This window comes from Lagenorhynchus albirostris, chromosome 7 (assembly GCF_949774975.1).
Source record: "Lagenorhynchus albirostris chromosome 7, mLagAlb1.1, whole genome shotgun sequence".
Taxonomy (NCBI): domain Eukaryota; kingdom Metazoa; phylum Chordata; class Mammalia; order Artiodactyla; family Delphinidae; genus Lagenorhynchus; species Lagenorhynchus albirostris.
Window position 1 is genome coordinate 97298625 of NC_083101.1, and position 23882 is coordinate 97322506.

At 53.2% G+C, this 23882-nt stretch overlaps 1 protein-coding gene across 4 annotated transcripts in view; it reads right to left on the reverse strand.

The window, feature by feature from the left end:
• Positions 1-789: 789 nt before the first annotated feature.
• The window catches only part of LZTS1 (leucine zipper tumor suppressor 1), a 49535-nt gene continuing 26442 nt past the window's right edge, over positions 790-23882 (reverse strand). For 2 of the 4 annotated variants that reach the window (XM_060155568.1, XM_060155569.1), the window contains exons 2-4: positions 7954-8421; positions 5949-6740; positions 790-4521 (exon numbers count right to left, since the gene is read on the reverse strand). In XM_060155568.1, coding sequence (XP_060011551.1) covers positions 3883-4521; positions 5949-6740; positions 7954-8298 — 1776 coding nt within the window. In that variant the 5' untranslated portion in view covers positions 8299-8421 and the 3' untranslated portion in view covers positions 790-3882. Of the gene's footprint in view, positions 4522-5948; positions 6741-7953; positions 8422-11129; positions 11164-23882 lie in introns of those variants that run through there. The other 2 variants (XM_060155570.1, XM_060155571.1) reach the window with 2 other exon arrangements.

The following is a 23882-nucleotide window of genomic DNA, read 5'->3' on the forward strand; positions in this document are numbered from 1 at the left end:
CACTCCTTTTCTGTCCCACCCTTGCTGCCAAGGCCCCCGCCTGCGCACCACCTTCCTGGAGACCCTGATATTTCCCACCCAGAGGCACTGTGTCGTGTACTCTTCGTGTGTGTTCCACACGCTGCCCTGTGTTTTTAACTCCCTCGTTACACATCCCTTCTGTCTCCTGCCACCTGAGTAGAAGAGCCCTCTGAGCCTCGGATCTGGGCCCAGAGCAGTAGGGAATGCTTGTCGGGGTGAACGAGGCAGGTTGGCACCGAGAAGCCTGGACAGATGGCCACTGTGGTGACTGCACCTTCCCAGCTGGGAGGCCCTGGGGTGGTGGTAACAATAGCCACCCTGGTCTCCTGCCAAAGAGGCCATACGCAATAGGCCAAGGAGTTGGCTGGTAAGGTGAGCAGCTGGATGAGAGAGGCAGGGAGGCCTGAGCTTGGGGCTGGGGTTAGGGGGTCTCTGTTGGAGAACTCTCGGCCTTTGCAGGGGACCATGGCCCTTGGTCTTCTCTCCCCCCCTCCCCAGGGTCTGCCCAGGGCCTGGTCACAGATAAGGTCACAGGGTTGGTGAGGGGTAGGGACCAGCTGCAGGTCTATCTGATACCAAGGCCCCTGCTTTCCTACCAGCCAACACAGCCCTCATCAAGGCTGTCCCCCTGCCCCCCACCTCCACTCCGCTCCTTCACTGACAGGAAGGGACATCACCTTTCTTATTCCAAGTGCAAAGGCCCCAGGGAGCTGCCGCACCACAGCCAGGGGAAGGAGGGCTGTTGGGGAGGGCATGAGAAATGGCATTCTTTATTCATAAATAAAAACATAAAATTACCAGAAATAGTTTACATGGCCAAAAGGGGGCATCAAAAATAAGATAACTCAAAGCTGTGAAAAGCAGAGCAAACCAAACAAGACCCGACCAAGAGAAAAAGAACTCTATACGTATTCTTCCAAACGCCAGTCCGTCCACAGCCAGCCCGGCCCGGGGCTCCACAGAAGGGGTAAGGAGGGCAGCGCATCCGAGTGCACAGGTGCACGGCCTCCTGCCACAGCAGCTGCCGTTCCAACAGCCCAGCCTGCCTTCTCCCTGGGATCCCTCTCTCCCAAGAGATGGCCCAGCCTGGGCCGGGGCGAGAGCAGGGGCAGAGGCTCAGCAGGTGCTTCTGAGGGGAGAGGTATCCCCCTCCCAGTCCCCACGGAGCTCAGTGCCCCTGGGGGTGGGGCGTGCTCGGCAGGGGTTACCCGAATACAGAGGCCAGAGGAGAAACCCAGGGTGGGCGCCGCATTGAGAGTCCGGTCACTCCGAGGCCCAGAGGCAGAGTTCCCTCTTGGTGAGGTGTTGCCGGTGTCGCTGTCTTGCTGCAGACAGCGGAGCATTTCATCACCCTGTGGGGAGCAGCAGGGGTGACCCTGCGAGCAGGTGTGTCAGCAGCTGTGCTAAGAGGGAGGGGCGGCGAGCTCCCACCGGCCCCGGGCCAGGCCGCAGGGTTGACTTTACCCGTCCCCGCTCAGCCTCTGCAGCTCAGAGCCTCCTTCCAGAGAGGCTAGGTGGGGCAAGGTCCAGAAATAGCAGGGAGCTTTTTGCACAGGGAAGGGAAGGGAAACCACACTGCAGTGAGGTCGCTATATTACACAACACTCGCACTCTGGTGCAACTGGTGCCACTGTGGACCACCCTGCGGTCTTGGGCTGGTGGCAGCCCAGGGAGGGCTCCGCGAGTTAGGCTGGGGCGGGGATGCGGGGTGCGGGGCACGGTCACACCGCAGTGGAGCCCCTTGGCCGCCTTCCCCAGGTTTAGCACCCACCTCTTCACAGCGTGGTCTTGAGGGCACAGCGACGGGCTTTTGGCTGTTCTCTGTGGAGGGAGGGGTCCTCCAGCCTGGGGAGGGGCAGCAGCCCCTTTCTCTATCCCGTGGGGCAGACTCACTGGGAAGAAGGACTCAAACAAGGCACAGGCTGGTGGAGCTGGAGGGACCAAGGGCCGTGGCACACGGGGACGGACATCTTTGACTTGGGGGTTTGCATGTGCCCAGTGGAGGGGACTGGCCCCCAGGCAGGGAGAGGGCTCTTGGCCTGTCGATTCCAGGTTTAAACCTAGCCTAAGACTAAGAGTAACGGCTTGAAATTCCAGAAAACCTCCTCTGTTACCTGAAGGCAGGACAGGCACAGCTTAACGCAGGGATTGGAAGGCAGAGCCAGCAGCAGGGAAGGTGGCCCTGCCCTCAGCCCAGACTCAGGGAAGGAATGGTGGCCCTGGAAGGATGGGGGGACAGCAGGAGAAGCAGCTTCCCACTCCCACCCCGGGGCTGGAAGGGCCAGGAGTCGGGGACAGAACTGGGGGCACCGGTCTGGGACTGCTGACTACCCAGACGTCCTGGTCCCTCCTGCCTCGGTGAACCCCTCTCAGCATGCAGGAGTGAGGCCCAGGAATCCGGCGACGGCTGGCTGTCCCAAGAACAGCAGCTGCGGCTAGAGGCAAAAATAGAACGTGGAACAGCCTGGCTGCCTGCGAGATCGGGCTTGCTTCCGAAAAGACAAGAAAGGAAAAAGAAGAAAAGAAAATTCCCTGAACCAAGCAACTGAGGAACCACCTTTTCTCTGCACATCTTCAGAAGAGAAGCCCAGCCTCCTGCAGGGCCTGGGTCCTTGACTACGGGGCTCAGGTGGGGCTGCAGGTGGAGAGGGCCAGCTGGGCTGTTCGGAGGCTGTGTTGGCACCTCTTACTCTCTTTGGCCACTGGCACTCTGGGGCCCCTCCCTGACCTGTACAGACTCTGCACGTAGCCCTGGAGGTGAGAAGGGGAACGGCGGGCAGTGGGAGGGAGCTGCAGGTGAAGGGGGGAATGCCCAGCCCAGACGACCCTGCGCCATCTCAGGGGACACAGGTTATTCTGCATCCAAGCAAAGGCTTGGTTCTTGGGAAAGAAAAGCAGCTCAAGGTAGCTGCTGGCCAACTTGAAGCAGGTGGGGGAATCCCTACCTCTGGTCCCATGATGAAAGATCTGGAGGCTCCCCTGGGAACAGCTCGAAGTCACACCCTCCCTGTGTGAGGGACAGGGACGTCCTCAATCTTTCCCTCCCAGCACCCACCCCGGGGCCTCGGGTCTATGGCTTTGAGAAGAGTAGTCACAGAGGTCAAAGGCCACCAGCCATCCAGAGGCTGCTCATTTCTGGTCAGCAGGGCCAACAGGGTCTGGCCATTACTACCTAGCTTCTCTCTCTGACCCACTCTGGGTCTTGCTGAGTCTAGATAATCCTGGGCTGGCCCAGCTCTCCCCTCCTTTCTGTGGCCTGCCAGCGTCGGGAAGCTCTGATGTTGCGAAGTCACGTTCTCCACACCTCACTCCAACCCCTACCCCTCCGTGGCCAGGGGAAGACAGCTCGGGTTACGACCAGGTCAGATTCCAAAGCTTCTGGTCACCAATGCTTGTGTTCTATTCCCAAGGCATCCCGATGTGCTGGGGACCAGGGGGGCAGGGGGGCGGTTCGGGGAGGGGGGCGCGAGAAAAGAAGTTGTGGGAAGAGAGGTGGAAGGGAGCTTCCATCCTGGGGAGGCCACTGGCCTTCATGGTAGTCACCACCCTCGCGGGGAGAGGGTATCTCTAAGTAGTTTGAACAAAGGCCAAGGTTTAGGGAGCCCTTAACCAAATGATGGAGATCCGGGGACTCATCTCTTGGCAAAGCTAGAGGTCGGGCAGGCTGCAGGGATGCTAAGCATTGGAATGTGGGAAAGGCGGGGAGAGGCCTGTAGCAGCCCCTCCCCTCCCCCCCTCCCCTCGAGGTCTGTGCTTCTCTCAGAGGCCTGAGCAGGGGAGATGGGGAGGGGAACCCTCACTCATGGGCTCAGCACCCCTGTCTCCCAATGCCAGGTCCCCGGCTCCCTCCCGGGAGGCCCCTCAGATCTCAGTGGCGATGATGTCCTCATAAGGGATGTCAGCCCCTTCGAGGTCAATCTCAAAGGGCTCCCCTGCACCATCGGCGCGGGCCAGCTGCTGCAGCGTCTTTTCCAGGCGCTGGTTCCGCTGGTACATGGCCAGGTAGCTCTGCTGCAGCTGCTTCTGGTACTGGATCACCTTCTCCTTCTCCTCCTTCCACAGCAGCCGCTCATGCTGGAAGCCCGAGGACATCTGGTCATGGCCCTGCCGCTCCTCCCTGAGCTCGGCCCGCAGCCGTTCCAGCTCCCGCTGCAGGGCGGGCACGTCCTCGGCGGAGGCAGGCCCCAGGGCGGCCGTGTCCCGGCCCCGCGGCAGGGCGGCCTGGGCCTGAAGCTCCAGCAGGTTCACCTTCTCCCGCAGGAGCTCCGCCTCGTTCTTCTTGCGCTGCAGCTCGTTCTCGCAGACCTCCAGCTCCAGGCCCTTGGTGCGCAGCGCGCTCTCCAGGTCCTGCGTCTTCAGCTCCAGGCCCTCCAGCCTGCCCCGCGTATCCTTCAGCTGCGCCTTCAGGTTGAGGATCTCGCTGGCCTTAGCGTTGATCTCCGTCTGGGACTCCTTCAGCTGCTGCTTCAGGAGAGAGATCTCGCCAGACTTCTGGCATACCTGCCGCGGGGCGGGGACAAGAGAGAGAGCCAAGGGGTGAGAGGTGGCACCTGGGTGTTGTGTCCTTACTTGTAAACTGAGGATCAGTCATAGTACCTATTTCTTAGGGTTGTTGTAGAGATGAAATGAAAGAACCTAGGGCCTGGCATTAATAACCACTCTGTGAATTATTATTATAAATATGTTTGCAGTATATTTCTGTGTTATTGCGAATGTTTAATTCATTTTATTTACTGTTTTACCATACAGCCTGACTGGATAACCTGGGAGTGAGGTCACAGCAATGGCCAGCTTGGCTCCGGATTAGACAAACAAGGATGGATGCGTTGTGAAGCCAGCACTGGCTTATGCCTCTGACATGCCCTGAAGTGTCCCAAGTCCTGGCTGAGAAACCATGGCTGGGGTAGGGCCTGCTGTGCCAACACTGACGGGAAAGAGGAGAGGGAGTGGTTCCATGGCTAAGGTCCTGTCCTCTTCGGGAGACCCGGCAAACAGAAAGCGACACTCCCTTCCCACCCGTCTAGTGCCTCCATCCGTCACTTCCACCGAAAGGATCCTTTCCTTCTACCCCTGATAACACCTGTTGCTCTGATTTCCAGGATGAATACAGGCAGCTCAGTGCAAACAGATGCTGTGTGGCCAAGGGTGTGTCACCTCGACCTCGGGGGGTGATGCTGGTCTAACCAGACCCAAGGAGCTCTCAGCCCCTTCCCAGGGCAGGAGTCTTTGGGGTGAATGCCGTGTACACCCCCTCCCGGTCCCCTGCACCACCTCTCAGGTGAGAAAAGAGAGCAGGGTGAGGGGTTAGGCTGTTCTCCAGCGAGGCCAGGCCCAGGCGCTTCACTTGCAGGTGTGCCTGAGTGGGTGCATGTGTGTGTGAGCCCCTTTCTTCCTGTTCTACGTTTCCATCTCAGCCCACCAGATAGAAGCCCTTCTCGCACTTCTGTGAGGAATTCTGTCCCTGAGACCTGCACAGATGCGGCCACTCCTACCAATGGGTGGAGTCCCTTGCCTCAAAATTCACAGACGATAACTGTGCTCTCTCGTGGCTCTGGGGCCAGCATGAATGCAGGATGGCCTGTGGTCCTCCTGGGCCTCTGTGAGCAGACGCAGTGAGTTGGCCCTCAGACAGTCCAGCTGCGACTCGGCTCTCTCGCTCCAGCTTCTCTGCCGACGACTCGGTTAGTGAGTTCAATTCTGGCCACGAGGCACCGGGGTGGGGAGAGGAGGAAGCCCGGACTAAGAGTACCCCCAACTTGGTTTACCATGGAGCCCCTTATTTGGGTCATGAAATGGGTACTTCAGCCCAGTTTTCCCGGGCAGTTGTGTTCCCCCCCATTGTCTAGAGCCTGGAGGAGACCTGGAGAAGGCTGGGGGGTGGGGGGCGCTGGCACCGGACCCCTGCCCGCCCACGCCTACATCCTCACCTCCCACTGCGTCTCCTCCAGCGCGGGGACGAAGCTGGTCTTCTCCTTCTCATAGGACCTGAGCTTGGTCTCCAGCAGGTCCTGCTCCTTCATGAGGCTTTCGAGCTCCTGCCGCAGCTGCCGCTTCTCCTGCTGGAGTTGGAGCACCTGCAGGTGCAGCACCTGCTGGGCGCGCTGGCTCTTCTGTGCCGCGGGCTTCAGCTTGCCCTTGGGCTCCAGCCCCTCTGGCTCGTCCTTGCAGCGCCGCGGTCGCTCCTCGTAGGCCTGGCTGGCGGCCAGCCCCTTCTCCTCAAAGCTGCGGTGCAGCTTCTGGAGCTCACCCTCCCTCTCCAGCAGTTTCTGCTCCAGGTCCTGGACGGTGCACTGGTCCGTGGAGATGGGGGAACGGATGGAGCCCTTGTCCGCCCTGCTCGGGTGGGCCAGCTTGCTGCCCCCGTCGGAGAAAGACAGGGCCTTCAGGCTCATCATGTTGCTGTCCTGGAGGAGGATGCCCTGAGTGATGTTGTGGGCTGAGCCCCCAAAGCGGCTGGCGGGCCCCACCGGTGTGACCAGCGGGTCCAGCTGGTAGCTGCTGGTGGTGCTGTGAGTAGGCAGGCTGGACATGGAGTTCCGGCCGGAGTCAGACAGTGCCCCGGAGCACAGGCCGGGCTTCAGCCCCTGCTCCTCAGGCTTGTCTGGAGGCGCAGGGTGCAGCTGGTGGCTGGCGCTCTCGGGGGACGAGTGGAGGATGGCGCCCGACCGTGGCAGCACCGGCTTGAAGGCCGTGGGTCTCACAGCACCCTTCTCCAAGTCCTGGGGAGGAAAACAGGCATATGGATCCCGTGGCTTCCCCTGATGCACCCCCAGCCGGGTAGGCGTGCCGGCCACGTGGCACCTTCCCGGTAGGGAGCCACAGGTGACCTCACCTGTTGCTCTGAAGGAGCCAAAGGTGGTGAATCTCTCCCGAGGAGGAGAAACTCCTCTGTGCCTGGGGACGTCCTGAAGGGTCATGAGGCACTCTGTATGGTGAACTACAAACCTGTCACCATCTTGACCCACCTTCCGCCCCAAGATACCAAACGACTCTTAGATTCACTGGCCGAGACCTCCGTGCCAGGGCTCTGGGGCTCTGTGTGGTGCACGTAAGGACACTGGACGTGTGTCCTTGCCCCTCGCAGTCAGCCAGGAGCTGGAACACTGGCCGTGACCTGCCCTGGAGGCTGGGGGAATCGCTTGAAATAATCATCCTTTCCCTAAAGCCGTCATTTTCATTATTAGAGGACTTCACAGTTCACAGGCTCTTTACTTTCAAAAGCTTAAAGCTCTATGCAAACATACGGGGCCATTTCCTAGCACATCAACACCAAAGATACATCTTCCCAGGTGAGGCCAGGGCACTGAATAGGAACAATGTTTTCAGTGTCCACTGGCGGGACCCGTGAGAGCTTGAGCCAGCATGAGGGCTGGACTTCTGAGTACGTGGGACTCTTTGCCCTCATCCCTGCTAGACTGATGATGAGAACAAACTCACAGGCCTTAACCGGTCAAAGATGTTTTGGGGCCAGCTGGAGCTGGAGCTGCTGCCCAACCAGGGCAGAAAAGGAGGGGAAAGCCCACCTCCATGAATCCTCTAAGGAGCAAAGCTGCCAGCTCTCTCCAAGTGCCCTCTCTACCTGTTCCTCCACACGGTCAGCGAGCCCCCTCTCTTTCCCATGCGCTTGAAAATGTTGCTGTCCGTCCTACCCTGGCAATCCTGAGTTATAGCCCAGCAGAGCTCAGGAAGGCTTTCATTTCCCCTTTGCTCTCTACTGAAAGCTCACCCAGGACTTCTGCATCAGAGGACTGACCAACGTGCCCATTCCTTTGTCCAATCTTGCTCTCTGCTGTGGCTGAGCACTCCTGCCCTCTCTGCATCACTCAGCCTCGTGGAGATGTATGCGTTTAGACCTCCACCACCACCCCTCCCGGCCCCAGGCCTCTCTCCTGCCTTTCCAACCCAGCCACCCACACCAGAGACCCCGCTTACCATTTCTAGCTGGTTGGAGAAGGGCATGAGCTTGGGTGGGGTGGACGGGCCAAAGTCCACCCCGGCCTGGCCCCCTAGGTCCCCACTGGACAGTGCAGTGTAATCGGGGCGGTGGGAGCCCCGGGCCTTCTGGCTGACCTTGATATAGAAGAAGTCTTCACTCTTGCCCATTTTGGAGCTGGACTTGCCATGACCCGAGTCCTGGGAGAAGCCAAATCTCAGCAGGCCGTCTGAATACCGATTGAGCTTCTTGAGGTGGGAGGACTTGCGCAGCTTGTACTGGGAGGCCCGGCAGTGCTTACTGTGGAAGCCGTGGCCGGAGATGAGGCTGCTGACGCTGCCCATGGTGACGCGGGGCCAGGGACAGGAAGGGCAGAGCGGGGGACCTGGCGTGGCTGTGGCAGTCCTGGCTCCGCCAAGAGGCTGCGGTCATAGCAGAAGCCTCACAGAGCCCGGGAGAGCCGAGACCTGGAAGGAGACACAAGCGGGAATCAGCCTGGGATGGGGCCGGTCACTGCACAGTCCCCGCCGGTGACTTACAGAGGAGGCATTCTGACCGTGAGATCTGGGCAACAGAGAAATGCATGTTTCTCCTAACAGAAGCTCAGCCCTGTCTCTGTTATTGTCTCTGTTATCTCATTCTTCCTTTGTCCTCTACTTCGGCAAACATCCACTGGGAGCCTACATCGGGAAGGCCCTGTTCTCAGCACTGGGATGCAGAGGTGACTAGAACAGTCACAGTCCCTGCACTCATGGGGCTTGTGTGTAGCCTAGTGTGGACTGGCCACAAATAGATCAATGTGTCCGACCTCAAGTGATCTAGGTGCTACGGGGAAAATAAAGCAGAGTGAATGGGATGGCATTCTGGGAGGTGGTTATTTTATGCAGACAGTACGAGGGAGGCCTCTCTGTTGAGTATCATTTGGAGAGACCTCAAGAAAATGAGGGAGCAAGGCACATGGAGATCTGGGAGGAGAAGGAAGAAGCTCAGCGGCAGCCCCAAGGGCAAAGCCCTGAGTTCCTGTGTGGAGTATGCTGGGCATTTGTGAGATTAGCAAGGAGGACTCTTGGCTGGAGGGTGGTTAGCAAGGGGGGCGCAGGGGATGTAGACATCAGAGAGCTAGCAGGTGTCAGGCAACAGAGAACCTGGCTGGCCATAAGGGCTTTGGCTTTTAGTCTGATGAGCTGAGGAGCCCCCAGATGGCTTTAAGCAGCGGACAACCTGATCTGACTTCGGCTGTGGAGGGTCACCCTGGTTGCTGAATGGAGAAGAGGCCATTGAAGGGACTGGGTGGAAAGTGGTGGGCCAGTTAGGGCAGATGAGGGACTCACATGGCTGGGCCAAGGGCGGTAGTTATGGATTCAAGTTTAGATGTAATTTTAAGGTTGAGCTGGTAGGATTAGTTAAAAGATTGGCTGCAGAGAGTGAACGAGTGGAGTCTAGGATGACTCTAATAATTTTGTCTAAGCAACTAGAAAAAGTAAGTTGCCATTTATTGAGATGCAAAAGACCACAAAAGGAGCCAGTCTGGGATGAAGTCGGGGTGGAAAATAGGAGTTTGGTTTAAGACATTAAGTTTGCAAAGCCCATTAGACATCCAAGGAGTGATGTGCAGTAGGGAACAGGATGACTGTGGAGCGGGGGAAGCTGCAGATTTCCATGTACAAGGCGTTTGTGCAGAGAAGCCAGGTTTGAGACTAGATGAAAAAGCAAAGGCAGGAAGACAAGAGAAATGTGAGGACTGGTTCACGGAGGCCAGGAAGGTGAGGGGAATGAGAAGGCTGTGAGAGAGATGCAGGAGACCCACAAAAGGCAAGGATGAGGATGGTGTCAAGTGCTGCTGAAATAAGATGGTGACTGAGAATCGGTCAATGGATTTGGCCATGTGGAGGCCACCAGTGACCTTGACAAGAGCAGTTTTGGTGGAGTGGCGGGAAGAAAGGCCTGACTGGAGAGCGTTCAGGAGTAAAAGAGGGGAGAAATAAGTGTATCCGTGGACGCTGAAAAGTACGTGATAGACTTGGCTTGCATTCCCAGTTATGCTCCCTGCCAGCTATGACTCAGGAGGTAAACACTTTCACATCTTTAACCTTCAGTTTCACAGACACTTAAAAAATTCTTTTAAAGTAATAGGACTGCATCTTATAATCAATGCTGAAAACAGTAACAACGACCTTGCCAGTCACCAGACAGAGGAATGCACTGGAAGGCAACGCGGGCACTCTCGCAGACACAGGCAAATCGTGAAGCGTAGGTCACGTGATTTTCAGAGCTCGGAAAGGCTGTGTGGCTGTCATGCATTGGGAAGGGGTATTTCTCAGTCAGTCAAAAGACTGATGATCCAGTTAAATGGGGGGACTACAAGTTTAATAAAATAGGAAATGCAGAAGGAACCCTGCATTCTTTATTATGCTCTAAATTACCCTGTCAATCCGAAAGGGGCGAGAGACAGCCCAGGTGGGTGATGAGGGTGTATGGGCACAGCTGAGGGAGCCAGAAGACTCTGAAGGTGAAGGCTCAGATTCAAACGTGCATTGTCATCTTGAAGAATAAAGTGGTTATGTTATGAATGAATACATTCTATATTCCAATCCTAAAAGTACAACACAACAAAACAGCATTGTGTAAGCGTAATGTATTTTTTCCTATGAAAAGCTTTTATTAAACTGATGGCCTCTTAGAATCAGGGAACCACGGTGATGCCTCATGCGGTCATTATGAGCAGTTTATTGGATCCCATCAGAAGCTAATAGGTCTGGTACATTTATTGAAAGCCTAGTACATAGTTGGTGCTCCATAAATGGGAGGTATTTTCATTGGTATCTATGATTTATATAACTATAATTGTTCTCTCCAGCATTCGTCATCCCTGTGTTGTCTTCAATGGCCATATCTCATTTTCCAGAACTAGTTCTCTTCCTTCCAAATGCAACTTTCCAGCATCTCATTCCCTGAGAGCACAATTTAGGAGTATGAAGTTGCTCTGCTAATTTAACAGCTGACAATGACAAAATGTGTTTCTCATGCCCCAGGTCATCCGTCTCTTGCTTAGCTGAGGCCTCCAGGTCCTATGAGGCAAATATTCTATTGCTGTCCATGTGTAGGGAATCTGTTTTTGGCCAAAGGACTCTCCTGCACTCTGCACATTCTACCAGTTGGGCAACCGGTGACTTACTTTTTGTCCATCCAATTACACATTTGTGAGCATCTACATGGATAGTGTTGTAGAGATAAGGCCACTGGCTACGGCATCAGACAGATTTGGAGTGGAAAATTAACCTCTCTTGAGTTTTCTTTGCTTACAAAATAGAAATAGTCATTATTTCACAGGATCAGTATGAGGATGAAGCAAACTCACAGAAGTCAAGTGCAATGCTTGGCACATGGTAGGTGTGTGTGATCAATACAAGGACAGGACTAGGGTGCCATCTAGAAGCTTGTAACAGTTGGAGCAGAATGATAACACTGGGAAGACATGTAAAATGAATCTGTCTGCAACTCATACAACTCAATAACAAAAAAACAACCCAGCTGAAAAATGGGCAGAAGACCTAAATAAACATTTCTCCAAAGAAGACATACAGATGGCCAATAGGCACCCGAAAAGCTGCTCATCATCGCTAATTACCAGAGAAACGCAAATCAAAACTACAGTGAGGTACTGCCTCACACCAGTCACAATGGCCATGATTAAAAAGTCTACAAATAATAAATGCTGGAGAGGGTGTGGAGAAAAGGGAACCCTCTTGCACTGTTGGTGGGAATGTAAATTGGTACAGCCACTATGGAGAACAGTATGGAGGTTCCTCAAAAATCTAAAAACAGAGTTGCCATATGATCCAGCAATCCCACTCCCGGGCATATATCCAGATAAAACTATAATTCCAAAAGATACATGCACGCCTATGTTCATAGCAGCACTATTTAAAATAGCCAAGGGGCTTCCCTGGTGGCGCAGTGGTTGAGAGTCCGCCTGCTGATCCAGAGGACACGGGTTCGTGCCCCGGTCCGGGAAGATCCCACATGCCGCGGAGCGGCTGGGCCCGTGAGCCATGGCCACTGAGCCTGCGCGTCTGGAGCCTGTGCTCCGCAATGGGAGAGGCCACAATAGTGAGAGGCCGTGTACCGCAAAAAAAAAAAAAAAAAGCCAAGATTGACAGATGAATGGTTAAAGAAGTTGTGGTGTGTGTGTGTACACACACACACACACACACACACACACACACACACACACACACAGTGGAATACTACTCAGCCATAAAAAAGGAATGAAATAATGCCATTTGCAGCAACATGGATGGACCTAGAGATTATCATACTAAGTGAAGTAAGCCTGACAGAGAAAGACAAATATCACATACATACCACTTATATGTGGAATCTAAAATACGACACAAATGAACATATCTACGAAACAGACTCACAGACATAGAGGACAGACTTGTGGCTGCCAAGGTTGGGGGGGATGGGGGAGTGATGGATTGGAAGTGTGGGATTAGCAGATGCAAACTACTATATATATAGGATGGATAAACAACAAGGTCCTACTGTATAGCATAGGGAACTATATTCAATAACCTGTGATGCACCATAATGGAAAAAAATGAAAAAGAATATGTATATGTATAACTGAATCACTCTGCTGTACAGCAGAAATTAACACAACATGGTAAGTCAACTATACTTAAATAAAATTAAAAAAAATAAAACATGTCTGTTTGCAGCTCTCCTGCTGCACCGCCATCTCCTCTCACTTGGGCCTTGAGTCAGCCTCCAAATTTGTCTTTTCCCAATCTGCTCATCCTAAGCATCTGGAGTGTCACAGTCCTCATGCTCCCTGCTGAAAACCTTTCAAGGTTTCCTACAGTTCTTAGAGTGAAGCAGACACTTCACGAGTCCTGCAGGCCCCGGCAGGCCCTGGTTTTGCCCACCACTCCAGCCACCTCACTGCAATTACAGCCACACTCATTTCTTTCTGCTGGTAGAACACACAGAACCTTTTTCCAGAGAGGAGCTTTTGTGCTTGCTGTTGTCTCTGCCGACAATTCTCTTCCCTTAGCTCTTCCTCTTAGCACAGATCTCCCTTTCTCACCCTTTAGTTTTCAACTCAAATATCACCTCTGCCAGGTGGTTTTCTCTGGTTACCCTTGGAAAAAGCCATCTCCCTCATTCCTCTCTGTTAAGCCAACCTGTTTATTTCCTTCGTAACACTTGCTTTAACCTATAATAATCTTATTTTTAAATGTGTTTATGGTGTGTATCTCCACCAGAATTTCAGCTCTATGAGAGCAGGGACTTTGTCTCTAGAGTCCTAGGACAAAAATGAGGGAAATGAGGCGAAAACGCAGAGAGGTTAGATGACTTGACCCTTGTCATTCAACTGGCCAGTGACCAAGGTGGGATTTGAACCCAGACCCAAATTCCATGATCTCCATAGCAGGTTGCTAGGGACTATAGGTGAGGCTCAGAGATATTAGGGGTCCTGTCCTGGAAACCAGGCCAGTTTCAATGGTTGGCAGAGAAAAAGCCTAGAGGGGAAATCAAGCTGTGGCCTCCAGCCATAGCTTCATTTCTCCTTTGGGCAGGTGACAAGGTCTCAGGTACAGGTGAGCTCCTTCGCTGACCTGAACAGCAGCCAGGATGATGTGCAAAGCACAAGTACTGTGCTGAGCCCTAGGGGACTGAGAAGAAGAAGACAAATGACGCTAGGGAGCAAAGGCGAGGCGTGGGTGAAGGATGCTGGCTGTGATCCTGAGTGCATTCCTGTCCCTTAGCCCCGGATCCCCCGCTCTCCACTCCCCAGGCCTTAACACACAGAGGCGCTTTGAAGTTTGAGATTATCCCCAGACACACTTGAAGCTAAACTAATTACCTTTAAGTGTCTAGACTTGTTTGGTTTTCAACTTGGAGAGAGCATCACAGAAAACTTGGCTGTGATCCATCCTAGTTCCCAAACCCTGGGTCTTCCCACCCCCACCCCACCGGACTTGCTGTCTCTGCTCAGACACAAGGGGAAAGGCACATTTTTATCCTTGGGAAAGAAATCCCCACTGGCCGGGAGGGCGTACCTGGGGTGAAAGTGAGCAATCAGGCTGATCTTGGAGATTCAAGAAGGAGAAAGGAAGAGGGAAGAAGGACTGGAGAGGAAAAGGTATAGGAGCCACAGCACCTCAAGCGGAGCACGGCTCAGTAACCTTCTGCCTGGTCTCTGACTGATATTACGGAAGAAATCCAGCAAGAATTAGACTTTATGTCTTAAGAGAAGAGAGCAAAGAGAACAGCCAAAAACAGCTGGTGGAGGGACTTCCCTGGAGGTCCAGGGGTTAAGACCCCGCACTTCTAATGCAGGGGGTGCGGGTTCGATCCCCGGTCGGGGAGCTAAGATCCCACATGCCTCACGGTGCAGCCAAAAAAAACCCCCACCACCAACAAAAAAAAACCAGTTGGTGGAAAAGGACCCCCTAGGCTACACATCTCAGAATCTGGCCCCAGGGAAGTCAGGAGACTTGCCCCCAGAACCAGAGCCAGCCTCCCCCTTCCCCACATGACCTATCCCACTGACTGTGGCTCCTGAACCAAGACAGGCAAGGACCACGGAAGCCCGGGAAGCCCTGGGCTGTGAGCTGCTGCTACTCCCACCGCAGCTGCCCTCTCCCCATCCATCCTGCACTCTCCTTCCCAAAGGGAACCAGGGCTCACACCAGGGTGACACGTTCCTCTTCTGTCCCTTTCTGGAATATGGAGATTAGAGGCACGGAGTTGAAAAGGGATCTGTCTGGACTCAGGAAGGTGAGAAATACTACTACTCACCCTCCCATCACAGGCCAGAGGGGAAGCAGCTATGGCCTTGCCCACGTCAAACCCCAAATCCACACTTCCGGGCTGGGGAGAGCAAGGATCCCTAGCTGCCCTCCTGTCCGCCCTCCCCGTCTGGAGAGGTCACCCACGAGATCAGGATGCCAGCCTCTGTGGGACTTCCCTGGCAGTCCAGTGGTTAAGACTCCACGCTTTCAGTGCAGGGGCATGGGTTTGATCCCTGGCCAGGGAACTAAGATCCCACATGCTGCGTGGTGAGGCCAAAAAAAAAAGGATGCTAGCCTCTAGCCTTCATGCCTCCCTCCTCAGCTTGGATCATTTCCCTTCCTGTTCCCGTTCCCTACCTTCTCTCCTTCCTTCCTTAACGCCCTCCCCACCACCACCCAGGCCAGGCTGGGGGGCATCTCTATACTCTGCCTGGTACTCACCTGCCAGGGGCCTCCACCCAGGGCACCCACTGGGCATGGGCGGTGGTGCTGCCAGTGGAGCAGTGGAAGGGCTAGCTCGCACCCTGAGGGAGCCTCCTCCAGCACCCAGGGCTAGAGGGGCTGGTGCTGCCCACCCTAGAACACACCCAGCCAGGTGTGTCCTCTATAAGTGCCGAGTAATATCACCTGCAGGCTGAGCAGAGCTGATGAGGCTGCAGTGTCGGGGTTCATTTGGTCATTTATTCAACGAATATTTCTTCAGCATCTGACAAGTGCCAAGTACCCTGCAAAGTGCAGGTGGAGGGGCAAGGAAGGAAGGAGAGGAGTTAAGGGCATAGAAGAAAAAAAAGAAAAGCCAGACATTTTAAATATGCTTTTGTGTGTGTGTTGTACAGTAGTTAAATTTCTGTGCAGAAACATAAATGTCCTGAATTCTTACATTGGTATTCTTTATTGGTTAATGAATATCATGCATGTAATTTATTTAGAAATGCAGAACATTCTATTAAATGTATATGCATGTTGTTAGGATTATACCAAGGTTTCTTTCATTAGGAGCAGATTGTTTTGGCATAACTGTAACTTATGAATGAATGTTAAATAAAATACACAGATTTATTTTCATTATTAAAAAAAAAAAAAAAAGAAAGAAAAGCCAGAGATAAAAGGGCCAGGTGTGTGTGTGTGTCCACTACTTCAGCTGCGGTGTCCAGGCAAGGCCTCTGAGAAGGTGGCTTTCAAGAAGAGCCAGCCAGTAGAATGGTCCCCTGAGGGCGAACCACAGGTGCAGAGGCCCTGAGGTAGGAATGGGCTTGGGCTTGGGGGGTTTAGAGCAGGGGGTCTCCAGTGGGGTGATCTGGCAATACCTGGAGACAAGGCATTTTTGACTGTCACGATCAGGGGGTGTCACCGGCATCTGGTAGCTGGAGCACAGGACAGCTCCCATGACAAAGAATTATCTGACCTGAACTGTCAATAGTGCTGAAGTTGAGAAACCTGGCTTTAGAGAACAGAAAGAAAACATGAGTTTAGAGCCTCAGTTCTGCCACTGAGTGTGGCTTGGAGTAAGTGATTTCAGTTCTGTGCCTCTGTTTCCTCACTTGTGAAATGGAAGTGACCACACTTGCCCTGTCACAGGACTTCATTATGAACACAAAAAGAAGTGAGAGCGCAGAATGTACTGGAAAAAATCACCAACGCTGGTCATCGTGTTATGTCTCGTTGTTCTCCAGGACAATTCTCTGAGCTATCTGATTATACAATGGGGTTTATCTGAGAAGAGAAGCACCCCGGGGCTGCACCCCCAGAACAGACCCTGGCCTGGCCACAGAGGTCTCAGCGTGAATGCTTACCCCCATTACACCCGTGAACTTGGGAGCGGGCACAGACTGGGCTGCAAGACGTAATCCTCCCCTCTGCTGGTGCAAAGCCTTGAGCCCTCTCTGGGCTGTTTCCAACCACAGCATGAGGGGCTAGATTCATTTCAGCTCCTTTTTGAGACCTCCTGAGAATTTAATGAGAGTCATCGATCCCTTCCTCCCAAAAATGTACCCCCCCACCCTGCCCCAACTTTTTGGCTATAACTTCCTAGCATTCCTTGACCCCGAATACCCTTCGATGGACCCAGTTTAAAAAGAGATTAATACATCCTGCTCTGGGGGATCAAATGTGAGCTTTGGGGTTCCGGGGAGGAACGAATAACTTGGCCTTAGATTATTGACTTAACTAATGACTCCCTGCTTCCCTTCAGGGACGAGGGAGGTGGAAGCAAGGGGAGGAAGTGAACTAAAGAAATTGTGTGTCACCTCAGTGCAGCCCTACCTCCCACGCTCAGACCCCAGGGTCCTGCAGCCTATTTCCCAAGACTTGGACAGACCTCGGACCTACTTCAAAGGGAGTCAGAAGGTGGAAGGCTGGTCGGAGGAGGCAGCGACCTACCCTGGGATGAACCAGGCTCCCTCGGGCAAGGTTTTCACCAAAGCTCACCCCAGTTCCTGATTGGCCACTATTAGAGATTTCTTCTATTTCATTCTAATTTTAATCGATTTTTAAAATACCGAAATCCTATAAAAAATCACCTAAGTAACTCGTGCAGAACTGACAAGTGTTAAAATGTTGCCATATTTGTTTCGGAAATAAAACATCTCCAAGTGGAAATCCCCCTTCCCTACTCCTTTTTCCTGCCCCACCTCTCCCTCCCCAAGGGGAATCCCGATCGTGAATTTTGTGGGTATATTTGTTTATCATTAAATGTATTTTTAACATATAAGGATACTCTACCTATTGCTTTGGTTTTTGCTTTATAGAAATGGTATCCTGTTTTGTGTATCACTCTGCGACCTTGATTGCTTTATTCAACACTTTATATCCGGGGTCCATTCGTGTCCCTTCTTTGCCTGCAGGAGCGATGATCTGATCCTCACACTTCCTTCACCAGTCCCTACTCAGATGTTCCCATTTCATTGCAAGAACCCTCTGGTAGATGATTACTTCTCCACATACGTCGGAGTTGAGTTTTTCTAAGATTTATTTTGAGTCTTGGAAGATGTCTAGTTTTTAGAGCACTCCCCCCTACTCCCTTAAGCTGAAAACCCTGAGGAGAGGAGGCATCTGAGTCCCTTATAGACCAGTACATCAGGGGGCACAAAGAGTGGGAGGAGAGGCCCCAAATCACACTTCACCATATTACCCGGGGGTGGGGGAGCCTTGGCCAAACAGAGAGGTCATCCAGCTGCAGGTGATGGAGGACTTCCTTGCTCTGAGGCAGCCTGGATGCTGAGGACAGCATCTTCCATGGCCGAATCCCAAACTCTGGAGCCATGCAAGACCTCAGAGATCCTTTACCCCAATTCCTTCACTGCACAGAGGCGACACGGAGGTCCAGAGCAAGGAAGGGACTTGACCAGGTCACGTCACAACTTCTGGACCCGAAACTAGTATCCTTTCCATTTTATCAACAGCACAGGAACAACTGGGTTCCATTTTCCAGACTGGAGGGCTGGGGGCCGTTCCTGGCTCCATGTGGGGCATGTGTGTGAGGACGGGATGTGGGGAGTGTGTGTAAGGCTGCCTGATACACATGGGATTCCATCCTGTGGGCGGGCGGCACTGATCCATTCAGAGATGCTCAGCCGTGGGTGTGGTGCCTGAGAAGACAGAAGAAGCTGCCGCGGGCTCTGCGTGGGCCCCAGCCGTGGGTGGCAGAGGTGGCCGGCCTCCAGGAATGGCTGGTGGCTGCTGGGCTGGGACTGGAGCTCTGAGTGCATCACTAGTCCAGGACAACTTCTAATCTTGGCCATGGTAACCACACCTTTGCGTTCTCATGTTCAGTTCCATCTGTGGGACTTAGAGAACTTCACACTCACTATTATTCATCCACATGGTCCTCAGGGTAGACCACGTGCAAACATCAGGTGGCAAGAAGGAGAGGGGCAAGTCCTCTCACAGAGAACTTGAATGTGGACCTCAGCTTCCATGCATCATGCAGGATCTTAGTTCCCCGACCAGGGATCGAACCTGCATCCCCTGAAGTGGAAGCTCGGAGTCGTAACCACTGGACCGCCAGGAAATTGCCTCAGCTTCCTTTATTTTAAAAAATTTTTATTGGAGTACAGTTGATTTACAATACTGTGACCCTCAGCTTCCTAAAGGAAGAAAATGACCCTCTTCCAGACCTGCTCTTGTCTCCTTACTGAAGGAAGCCCCGCCTACCATGGGAAGCCCCTTCCTCTGGGCCCACAGTTGCTACTCAGCTCACTTGGCACTCAGCCAGCACAGTCTGCAGACAGCTCTTGCATTACTGAGTTTTTCAGAAGCGAAGGGTTATCTCTCCAATGATCTTTAAACCACCTTGAAGGCCAGGATGGGGCCAAAGCTTCCTAGTATCTGACATCATATTGAGTATAGTGCTAAGAACACAATCAGTGCTAAATAGATGTTTTTAATAAAATCAGCTCACAGGGAGCTCAGGCATTACTGGCCAAGCTCGTGGAAAGGAGGACATGTGACTTCAACTGGGGTCCCACACATGTGGATTGGAAGCCAAGTCTACAAAACTAGATTCCAAATCTGGTTTCAACCCAAACTTTCATCTCTTGGACTTCATTTGAGTCACCTGGTCACCTTGGGAAGAAGGAAATTTACCCTCTCCTTGACCTCCTACTCCTTTTCAAAGTTTTGGGCCAAGACAAAGAAGTATCAGGCAGGGTCTCTGTTTTCAGTGGGTTGGTTGAAAGGCAAGGCAGATACACTTAAAAAGAGTTTAAAAGGCAGCACCAGTATAACTAAAGATGCAAGATGAACTGGCAAGACTGTGCTGGATTAGAGCCAGCTCTCTGCCTCCAGCACGTGATAAGTTTTTAATTTTTTCTCTTGTTTAGAAGTGAGGTAAAGATTCTCACTCTACTTCCTGCCTGTTATGGACTAAATGTTTGTGGCCCCCTAAAATTCATATGTTGAAGCCCTAACCCCCAATGTGATGGTGTCAGGAGGTAATTAGTTTTAGATGAAACTGTGGGTGGGGTCCTCATGATGGGATTAGTGCCCGTATAAGAAGAGACTGGAGCGCTCTTGTCTTCTCTCTCCCTCTCTCCCCATGCCACTGCCCCCATCCTCCCCTCCTTGCTTCCTCCCTCTCCCTCTCCCCTCAGTGGGAGGACAAAGTAAAAAGACAGCCATCTACAAGCCAGGAAGAGAGGTCTCACCAGAGACAGAATCTGAAAGTGCCTTGATCTTGGTCTTCCCAACCTCCAGAACTGTGAGAAGTAAATGTCTATTGTTTAAACCCCCCAGTCTGTGGTACTTTGTTATAGCAGCAGAGCCGACTAGGACACGGTGCCCCCCCGCCCCCCCCACTGCCCAGACACCTGGCAGAAGATGCTTATCTGGGCCGACAGGTCACCCTGTTTCTGGCATTGTCCCTTCCTTACATTCGTCCCTCCTGCTTCTCTGTCCACATGGTGCTGATAGCCCCAGAGTGTGCAGATCTGCCATTCTTCGTGGGGAGCTCTATAATGGATGGACACTCGGTGGGAAGTCAGGGACTCAGAGCTCTAATCCTGGTTCTGGGAGACCAGCAACCAGGTCTCCTTCTGGCTCCATCTGCTGTGACTTGCCTGCCCCTTCAGGTAAACTCCCTCGGGGCAGGGCCTGTGCCTGCACAGTTGTGGTCCACAGGAGGGAACCGTCATGTACGATGCATTCATCAGGTCCCATCCATGGAGTGAGCTCTACCTGCATTATTGCATTAGGCCCTCGACAGAGAATCACAGATTGATGGATCTGTTTTGTCATCTGGCAGAAGAGATAACCTTTCAGTGTCTCAATTTCCTTCTGTGTTAGATAAGCACAGCTGATACCCACCTCACAGAGCAACTGTGAGGATTAAATGAAATCGTGTTTATGAAAATGCTTGACCACAATAAGAAGAACAGTACACGATGGATGAATTTAAACCAAAGTGCTTGTGAAATAATAAAGCAGTACGGAAAGGTGCTAGAACTAGATCCTCCTATATCATGAAGTTAAAAGAGCAGGTCTTTAGGGAAGGACTACATACCCCCGCCCCCACTATCTCCCTGTGGCGGCAGGCTGGGACTTGGCAGCTGCCAGACGGGCCTCTCAGTCTCCAGGAGGGTAGCTGGGGCTTGCAGAGATGTGACAGCAGTCCCGTGGCATCTGCCAGCTGGGCTTGGGGTGGGGGGTGCTGGCTGTACTACGCTGGTGGGCAGGCCCCCAGCCAGCTCCCAAGCAGAGGTCTCTCTGGGGCTAAATGGGGCGCGTGCCCAGGATTAATTGACTCCCCTTTCAAGATGTCTCTCCCCCTGCCCCTCTGCCCCTCCCCTCAGCATGTTGCCTGATTCAGCTTTCCTTATCTGGAATTCCAGTGCTAGTATTCCTGTCCTTGACCTCTCCTCCCATTTGCTGTTCTAAAGGAGGGTCAGGGCAGGGGTGAGCCTGGGAGCTGGTTAATCATCTCAGCCTAGTCTGCAAACCTCCCAGCGCTTGGCTTGCTAATGCCTGGAGGGCTCCACTTGCAAAGCTCAGTACATTTTCTGTTTTTTTCTTCTTGTTTTTGGAGCGAATGGATGAATGAAAGAGAGGCGAGGATGGAGGAGGGAGAGGGTGGGGAGTGTGGGCAGCGTGAGGAGAGGTTGAGGGTGCGGAGGGGGGGCAGGGGCCCACGCGGCTCTCAATTAAGTGCACTTGGGTTCCGTGGAAAGGCAGAGAGTGAAAGGGAAATCGCTGGCAGGCTGAGTCATTCCACTGGGGTGAACAATCGGAAGCAATTCTGCTTCCCACTGCTGGGGAGGAATCAAAAGCCATTCTGCCCCGCAGCCTTTTGTGTGCAGGCCTTGGTGCTCAGCTGCTGGCGGAGCCTTCCTTCGACTCGGTGGGCAGCTTGTGTGCTAGCAGCGCTGATTGACAGTTCTCCCCAGGAACACTATTACCCACCGATCCCAACCTGCCCTTCTCCCTTCCAAAAATAAAGCCACAGTTACATGCAAAGCTCATGCAAATTTAACCCCACAGCTGCTAGTGCAGCGGCTGCTCCCACATGAGGGAGCAGAAGGCGAGCCTCATGCACATTCATGACTTGGGTACCACCAGGCACCAAGGCCCTGTGAGCTGGGCAGCGCCGGTGAGGGGAGCCGCTTCTCCTCCTAGCGAAGGGGGCAGCATCTAAAGAACCTGATCTTAAATGGGGGAGTGGGTGAGACATCCAGGAGGTCTGGGAATCTGGCTGGACTCCTTCCCATCTCCCCTGGTCAGAGGTAAGGAACCCAGGACCACTAGGACTTTGGAGGGCAGAATGCAGGGGACAGATGGACCCCCTCTCTGCCTAACCCTTGCCACCCTAGAGTGCAGACTGAGTGGGTACCTTTTGGAAGGGTAATTTGCAGATACTAGGTGTGCATCAGAACCAACAGGGTGTCGGACAGGGATTCAAACTTAGGTTTGACCTATTTACCATCTTGGTGGCTCCCTAAAGGATTCCGAGTTCAGGTTCAGGTTCAGTAGGGACGAATCTGTATTAAATTAGCCGTGTGGGCCCTGGGCTTAGGAAAGGGCAGCGGCGACACACTGTTAGCTATGTGACATCCCTGGTCCAGGTACCAAAGTTGGTACCTGGTTAGCCTTTGGCAAATCCTATGACCCAGCATCTTAAATTCAGTGGGAGGTGTCTCAAGTTCCCTCAGGATCTCTGACGCTGTGGAATGCCTTCGTGGCTCCACCTCTACAGAATTTTGACCCTTCCTTTCTCTGACCCAGCCCCACACTGTGGTCCGTTTCACTCTTCAGACCAGGTTCCTTGGTCTGAGGAAAACCCAGCAGGGGAGCGCCCTCACCTTCCATATCATCACAGGAGCCAGGGAGAGGGAAAGGCAGGGAGCCTCTCACTAATGCAGTGCCACTTGAGCAGAAAAAGGGCTCTAGACCCCTTCCATGGCATCACAGAGACACCCACCTAATTACTCCACCTGCGTATGAGGCCTGTCCTAAGGGGGCGGGAGCCCCCGGGCAATCTGTAGGATGGGAAACAAGTTGGTACCAGATCACAGGTGGAAAAACAGAATGCAGAAAAGCTCTCAGAGCCCAGAGGTGCTGCTTCAACGCTCCATGATAAGAGGCTATGAGGCCCAAAGAGGTGGGGTGACTTGTCCAAGGCCACACAGCAAGGCAAGAGCAGAGATGGGGCTGGAAGCCTGGTCTCCTGGCTTCCTAGCCAGCTTTCTCCCCACTTACAACTTTCTTTAACAAGAGAGAAGGAAGGGCTGGAGTGAAAATATCATTCTATGCTGCGAGGTACTGCTTTAAAAATACTCAGATCAAAGGATCTAGACCAAAGATGAAATGAGGTCCCCCACCCCGCATATCAGCAACCTGTGATGTGTTACCATCAGCCATAAACAGAGGCCGAGGGCAGGTGAGAAATGGTATCTTTCCACAAAAAAATCAATGGCAAACTGGAGCTCATAAGTTTGGTTGGTGCAGGGGCATGTCAAGGGACAGAGGTAGCAAAACAGAGTAGAAAGAAGCAGGTAGAGTAGAAAGCCCTCAACCACCTACAACGTCCCTGGGAGAGCTCTGCTTCAGGAATAGAAGAGGGAGATCTTACAGCAGAAGGCACTGAGTCTTCTAGAAGGCAGGCAGGTGTGGGAGAAGGATGGCGGGTAGGTGGAGGAGGGGAGTGCTTGTCCTAAAGAAGCTCCCCTTCCCTCCTCACTTCTGCCCTCATCCCCACCACAGACTGGCTTTTATACACACTGAGTGTATTCAGTATGTGTGAATGTGTACATGGGGTGCAGTGGAAGGGGGCAGGGGGAGTACCTGGTAGGTTTCAGAACTCAGAAGGGGATTGGAATTGGGGAAGCCCTTGCTCTGGATGCCGGAAATGACCTAGAATAGCTTGAAGAGTTTAAACTGGTCCCTTAGGGAGTGTGGCCTTCGGTATTTGGAGTTGTCCGTGTGCACCTGAGTGTGTTTTGTGCACTCAAAGGCATGGCCTGTCTGTTGAGATCTCTGTGCACAGCAGGGGAACACGCCCCCCTCCCCGACCCCGGCCGCCACCGTTCCTGATGAGTCTCGACATGTCCCGAGTTAATCCTCTCTTGATGCATCTGATGTGTCTAGCTGGGGAATTCTGACTTCTGTGTCACCTCTGCCCTGATTTCTCAGCCTCC